Source organism: Arachis hypogaea, chromosome 11 (assembly GCF_003086295.3).
Source record: "Arachis hypogaea cultivar Tifrunner chromosome 11, arahy.Tifrunner.gnm2.J5K5, whole genome shotgun sequence".
NCBI classification, from domain to species: Eukaryota; Viridiplantae; Streptophyta; class Magnoliopsida; order Fabales; family Fabaceae; genus Arachis; species Arachis hypogaea.
The window spans coordinates 147,100,817-147,106,373 of NC_092046.1; the positions used below are offsets into that span (position 1 = coordinate 147,100,817).

Genomic DNA, 5,557 nt, shown 5'->3' on the forward strand with positions numbered 1-5,557 from the left:
TAATAATAATAATAATTAATCAATATTGATCATAATTTTAATAGTATAAATATAAAATATTAATTAATCTATATTAATCATATATAAAAGAGATTAATTTGATACATACACTATACACTGACAGTATAAAATATTTTATACAATCATTCAATCACATCAGTTTTTTTTAGATAATTATTCAAGCGATTAATATAAAAAATAGTTTTTTTTTATATGACATTACCTATAAAACTACTTTACATTGATATATAGTGTATCAAAATTAAATTCTTGACAAAAAATACTGTGCTAATATTTAGGAATATTGAATATAAGCATAGCTAGCAAGCTAGGAAACAATGAAGCTTAAAAAAAGTGAGGCAAAAGAATAAAAAAAGAGAGTAGAAAACAAGGGATGGAGTTAATAATAAAAGATGAGAATGAGAGATATAGGAAGGTAGATTCCAAAAGTGTTGAAAGGAACACCACAGAGAGTCTAAGAAGACGAGCAAGAAAGAATTTAACATAGAGCCGATTTCACAGACGGCCACTAACAACCATTCTTTCAGCCGGCTATATCCCCACTGTTTGCCAGCACTACACAACACTCCCCCCCATCCCCTTTAAATTAACCCCCTTAATTACTTTCTACTATATATTATTTGCATGCACCATTCTACTCTATACTTTTTCTCTTCTTATTCTTACTCCTTGGTGCAACTAACTTCATTATTTTTCTACTATTCTTCATGGGAAAGGCGTCACAAGTTAACAAGAACAATAATCATAATCTTAGTGTAATCAATGGCAGTACTACCAAGGTGAAACGTACCAGGAGGAGTGTCCCTAGAGACTCTCCACCTCAAAGAAGCTCGATTTACAGAGGAGTCACTCGGTATTTTAATTATTTTATTTATTGTTATTGCTTTTTTTTTTTTCGCTTCTTTTTTCGCTTCGCTAATTATGGATGATATCATAGGCATAGGTGGACGGGAAGATATGAAGCTCATCTGTGGGACAAGAATTGCTGGAATGAGTCTCAGAACAAGAAGGGACGACAAGGTAAATAATTAGTTTAATTTAATTTGATTTCATATTGAATAATCAATGTACTAATTTGCTAGGTTTGGTTTCTTTCTTATGGAATCATCTCAATCGTGTTGTGGATAACTTCTCATCATGTAATTTCTTCAGTCTACCTTGGTACGTATATGATATACATTATGTTAAGTATGTTGATTAAGGTAATTAAGGGAATTAATCATCCAAGTGTGTGTTAATTAAGGTGCTTATGACGATGAAGAGGCCGCAGCACATGCTTATGATCTTGCAGCACTCAAATACTGGGGTCAAGATACCATTCTCAATTTTCCGGTACTTTTACATTACTCTAACATTATGAATTATGTAAAAAAAAAAAAAAGATACATATGACATTACAAATTAAAATTATTTGTGTTCCAATAATTATAGGTATCGAAGTACCAGAATGAATTGAAAGAAATGGAGGGTCAATCAAGGGAGGAGTATATTGGATCACTAAGGAGGTAATTAATCTTATACAATTATACTTACCTCTTTTAATTTAAAGTAATCAATTTAAAGTAATTAAATCTTTGTATTTACAGGAAAAGCAGTGGATTTTCCCGGGGAGTTTCTAAATATAGAGGTGTTGCAAGGTATATATATATGTCACATGCTTATATATATTCATATAATCATCGTCAGAATCATGAAATTAATCAGAAATATTAAAATTCATGACGTTTAATAATCACATGATCAGACATCATCATAACGGAAGATGGGAGGCTCGGATAGGCAGAGTTTTTGGGAATAAATATCTCTATCTTGGAACTTATGGTACGTTACATTAATAACATACATTATTATTATTATTAGGTGAAAATTCAGGTGCAGTAAATAAGTCAAATTATCTAAAGACTTCATGTGAAGTCGACTGCACCTGAGTTTTCACCTTATTATTATTATTGTTGTTGTTCATACATATACTATATATGACGTATTATGCATTATTATTCATTATTCATCATTTTCTAATTAACTCATTCTGTTAGGGCGTGCATAAACTCGTCGTATACACTATCGTAATCTAATTTGCAAACCACCAAATACCATAAAGAGATATTTAATTAATTTAATTGAATTCAATTCAACCCCATCTGCATGGGCATACATGTGCTATGTGTGGCAAATTTAATCAGTCACATTCAATAGGGTAGGAAGTTCCACCAACCCTAACCGATTTTGAAAATTTTTAACCTTTACTTACTAGTAGTAGTAGAGTGAGTAGTGACACGCACTAGCATATGCCATTATTATCATTAATTTAAAACATTAATTCATCATAACATACATAGCATGCATACCTTATAATAAATATAAAATTGAATTTTTTGCAGCTACACAAGAAGAAGCTGCCACTGCCTATGACATGGCTGCTATTGAATACCGTGGACTTAACGCCGTCACCAATTTCGATCTCAGCCGTTACATTAAGTGGCTTAAGCCTAACAATAACAGCAACGAAAATGATCATAATAATAATAACAACAGGATTAGTTTTAATCTTGCTGCTGCTGTTGCCGTTGATGACGTCAACCCTAATTGCAATAACACCAACTTCACACCAAACTTCAATAATAATAATAAGGAACACGAATATAGCCTCTTCAACCACGAACCATTATTCATTAATAATAATAATATTGATAATAATAATAATATTAATAATAATAATGGAAGTAAGTTGGGTCAGGCTCGACCTGGTGCCACGTCAGCCCTAGAGCTTCTGCTTCAGTCGTCCAAGTTTAAGGAAATGATGGAGATGACGTCATCAGTGGCGAATAACAATAATCCATCAACACCAGCAGAGTGTAGTGATGAGTTGCCACAGTGCAATTTCCCTGAAGACATTCAAACTTATTTTGAGTATGAAGATTCAAATAAGTATGAAGGAGGAGATCATGATACGTTGTTCAACGAGATCCACTCGTTCGTGCCAATGTTCCACTGCGATGACTTCGAGAATTGACGAATTTCCTGGTTTTCTTAATTTATTTCATTTATTTAATTATTATTATTATTATTATTATTATTGCATTTTTGTCTTATACATAGCATGTATTAAGACTTGATCTAACTGTTGTTGAGATTTTAAAGAGCGGTTTTTGCTTGGAAGGGATAGGGGGAGCTAGCTAGAGAGAAACATATATAATTATATATGTCCTTGACAAATTAATTATTATGTTGATTATTTATTTTGATTTGTGAAATATGTATTGGGAAATCAAAAAATTGTTTATAGCAGGAGTATTTGCGGTGCGGTTTGGATTAATTTTGAGTCAAAAATTCATCCAATTCGAAAACTAGTTTTATTTGTGATGTGATTTGGAAAAAAATCGATCCAATTTCAAGCGGTTTGGATTGGATTGTATTTGCGATTTTATAAATTAAAAAAATTAAATATATATAACAAGTGTCAATATCAAATTTTAAATAACTAACAATGACATAACAAGTCTCAATAATATCTTAAAAAACCAACAATAACATAACAATATAAATAAAATTATAAGTTAATTAAAATAAATAAATCACATTTTGAACATAAAATATTTATTAAATAATAATAATACACGAATTAAATAATATAAAATATATAACAAATTAACATGTTATAACAATAACTATAAATATAATAATAATATTATAGCAAATTGCACATTTTGAATTAGATTGGATCAATTATGAAAAATAGATCAAAAATTTAATTTAATCTAACAGTTTACAAAAAAATAGAATCCAATCAAATTTAAATTAGATTAGATGACAAATTTAATTTACATCCGTTTGAATTTGAACGCTCGTAGTTTATAAATATGGACATTATTGTTAGGGATGTGTATGGCCCGGCCCGACTCGAAGATCCGGCCCGGCCCCGAACACTTTAGGGACTATTTTGGTGTGATTTTACCGAGTCTAGGGCCGGGTAAGGGTCTCAAAAATAGACCTAGTCATTATTTCGGGTCAGGTCCGGGTCATGGCTCGGGTCACCCGAAGTCGGCCCGGTGACCTGGTCATCATACATAATTAATATTTTGTGTTATTAGTGATGGATGATGGCTATTCTTATGTGGAATTTAAGTATTGTAAACCTTAATATTTTGTGTTATTAGTTATTATAAGACTATAAGTTAATGTTTTATGTTTAAAATGCATAAGATTTTAGACTAATGCATAATATTGTGTTATTTATATTGATTTAAAATTTGGTGTTATTAGACAACATTAATATTGATTATGGTTATGCTTTAATTTTAGAGAAGAGTTGGTTCTTGTTATATTTTTCTAAGTGAATTTTACCATGTCAAATAATGGTTGGAGTCTTGAAAATTTGGATATTTTCACATGCTAGCTTATAAGAAGGTATTAAGGTAATGTAATGTTAACGGTCCGGTTTTCACCCGGTATAATTGTGGTTCGAAAGTGTATAGGTTTAATTGGGTCTAGGGCCAAGTTCGAGTTTAACAAATAGGCCCGATATATATTTCGGACCGGGTCTAGATCACATCAAACCCAGTTTTACCCGTCCCATGTACACCCCTAATTATTGTTTTGTTACTTGTTGATGGATCGAGGTAGCTAACTAGGTGGTGCGGTTAGTTATGTTTGTTGACTCACTTCCTTCTTTGTTTTGCAAATGAAATAAAGATAAAATAATGTATTCCATTTTCTTTCAATCAAGTATTGTTATATATTTTCGTGCGTATATATATGTATATATTAACTAATACTATTTTAGTCAAATACTCAAATTAATAGAGTACTATTGCACTAGTTTTTATATCCAGATGTATGTTAGTTATTTGGCCGTCTTGTTTATTTGCGTGGTTGAATGAAGTAATTTTTAAGAAATATAAATAGAAATTTTAGAAAAATAATTTGTATTTGAATATAATTCATAAAACTCTTTTTTAGTTTTTTTAAAAATATAAAAAGATAAAATTGTAATTGTTACCTTTTTCATATTTTTTCTCTCTTCAAAATACATAGGAAACTATTAATTTACTAATTTTATTATTATTATAAGTACAAAAATAAATAGCTCAAAATAAAATAAGTATTTTTTTTAAATGTACTTTTTGTGTGTGTTAAAAGCACAAATAAACGAGAGCATTACATAATCAACTAACATTTTATTTTAATTTTTGACACGTTTGATGACAATTACTTTGTTAAAAATTATAAAATAATACATATAAATATATAATAGTTAATATTTTTGTCTTAAAAGAATATTTTTAAAATAAAAATTATATTTTACAAAAAATAAATTATAACATCACCTTAATAGGGAAACAAATCAATTAATATGATCTTATATTATCTCTTATATACGGTTTTGGAAAACTTTTAATTCTTCGAATAAAATATTCACTACAAGAAAAGAGAACTATTTTAACATGAATTTTTTTAACAGTCATAGTTAAGTGTAAAAATTAATATATATTTTTGACAAATATCACAAATATCAAATTTTATATGTTTTTTTTAT

The 5,557-nt window shown here is 29.2% G+C and overlaps 1 protein-coding gene across 1 annotated transcript; it reads left to right on the forward strand.

The window, feature by feature from the left end:
* Window positions 1–282: 282 nt before the first annotated feature.
* On the forward strand, window positions 283–3,302 carry LOC112723472 (AP2-like ethylene-responsive transcription factor At1g16060). The gene is made up of 8 exons (XM_025774858.3): window positions 283–874; window positions 959–1,041; window positions 1,174–1,182; window positions 1,265–1,353; window positions 1,453–1,526; window positions 1,608–1,658; window positions 1,766–1,842; window positions 2,403–3,302. The coding sequence occupies exons 1-8, from the start codon at window positions 729–731 to the stop codon at window positions 3,032–3,034; spliced, it is 1,161 nt and encodes a 386-aa protein (XP_025630643.1). The 5' UTR covers window positions 283–728; the 3' UTR covers window positions 3,035–3,302.
* The last annotated feature ends 2,255 nt before the right edge of the window (window positions 3,303–5,557 follow it).

What these genes read in the sequence shown, in the direction of transcription:
- LOC112723472 (XM_025774858.3), top strand. Translation starts at nt 729, where the DNA reads ATGGGAAAGGCGTCACAAGTTAACAAGAACAATAATCATAATCTTAGT. An exon ending in ATACCATTCTCAATTTTCCG is followed by an intron (nt 1,354 to 1,452) that starts GTACTTTTACAT and finishes CAATAATTATAG; the next exon opens with GTATCGAAGTACCAGAATGA. An exon ending in TCTCTATCTTGGAACTTATG is followed by an intron (nt 1,843 to 2,402) that starts GTACGTTACATT and finishes AATTTTTTGCAG; the next exon opens with CTACACAAGAAGAAGCTGCC.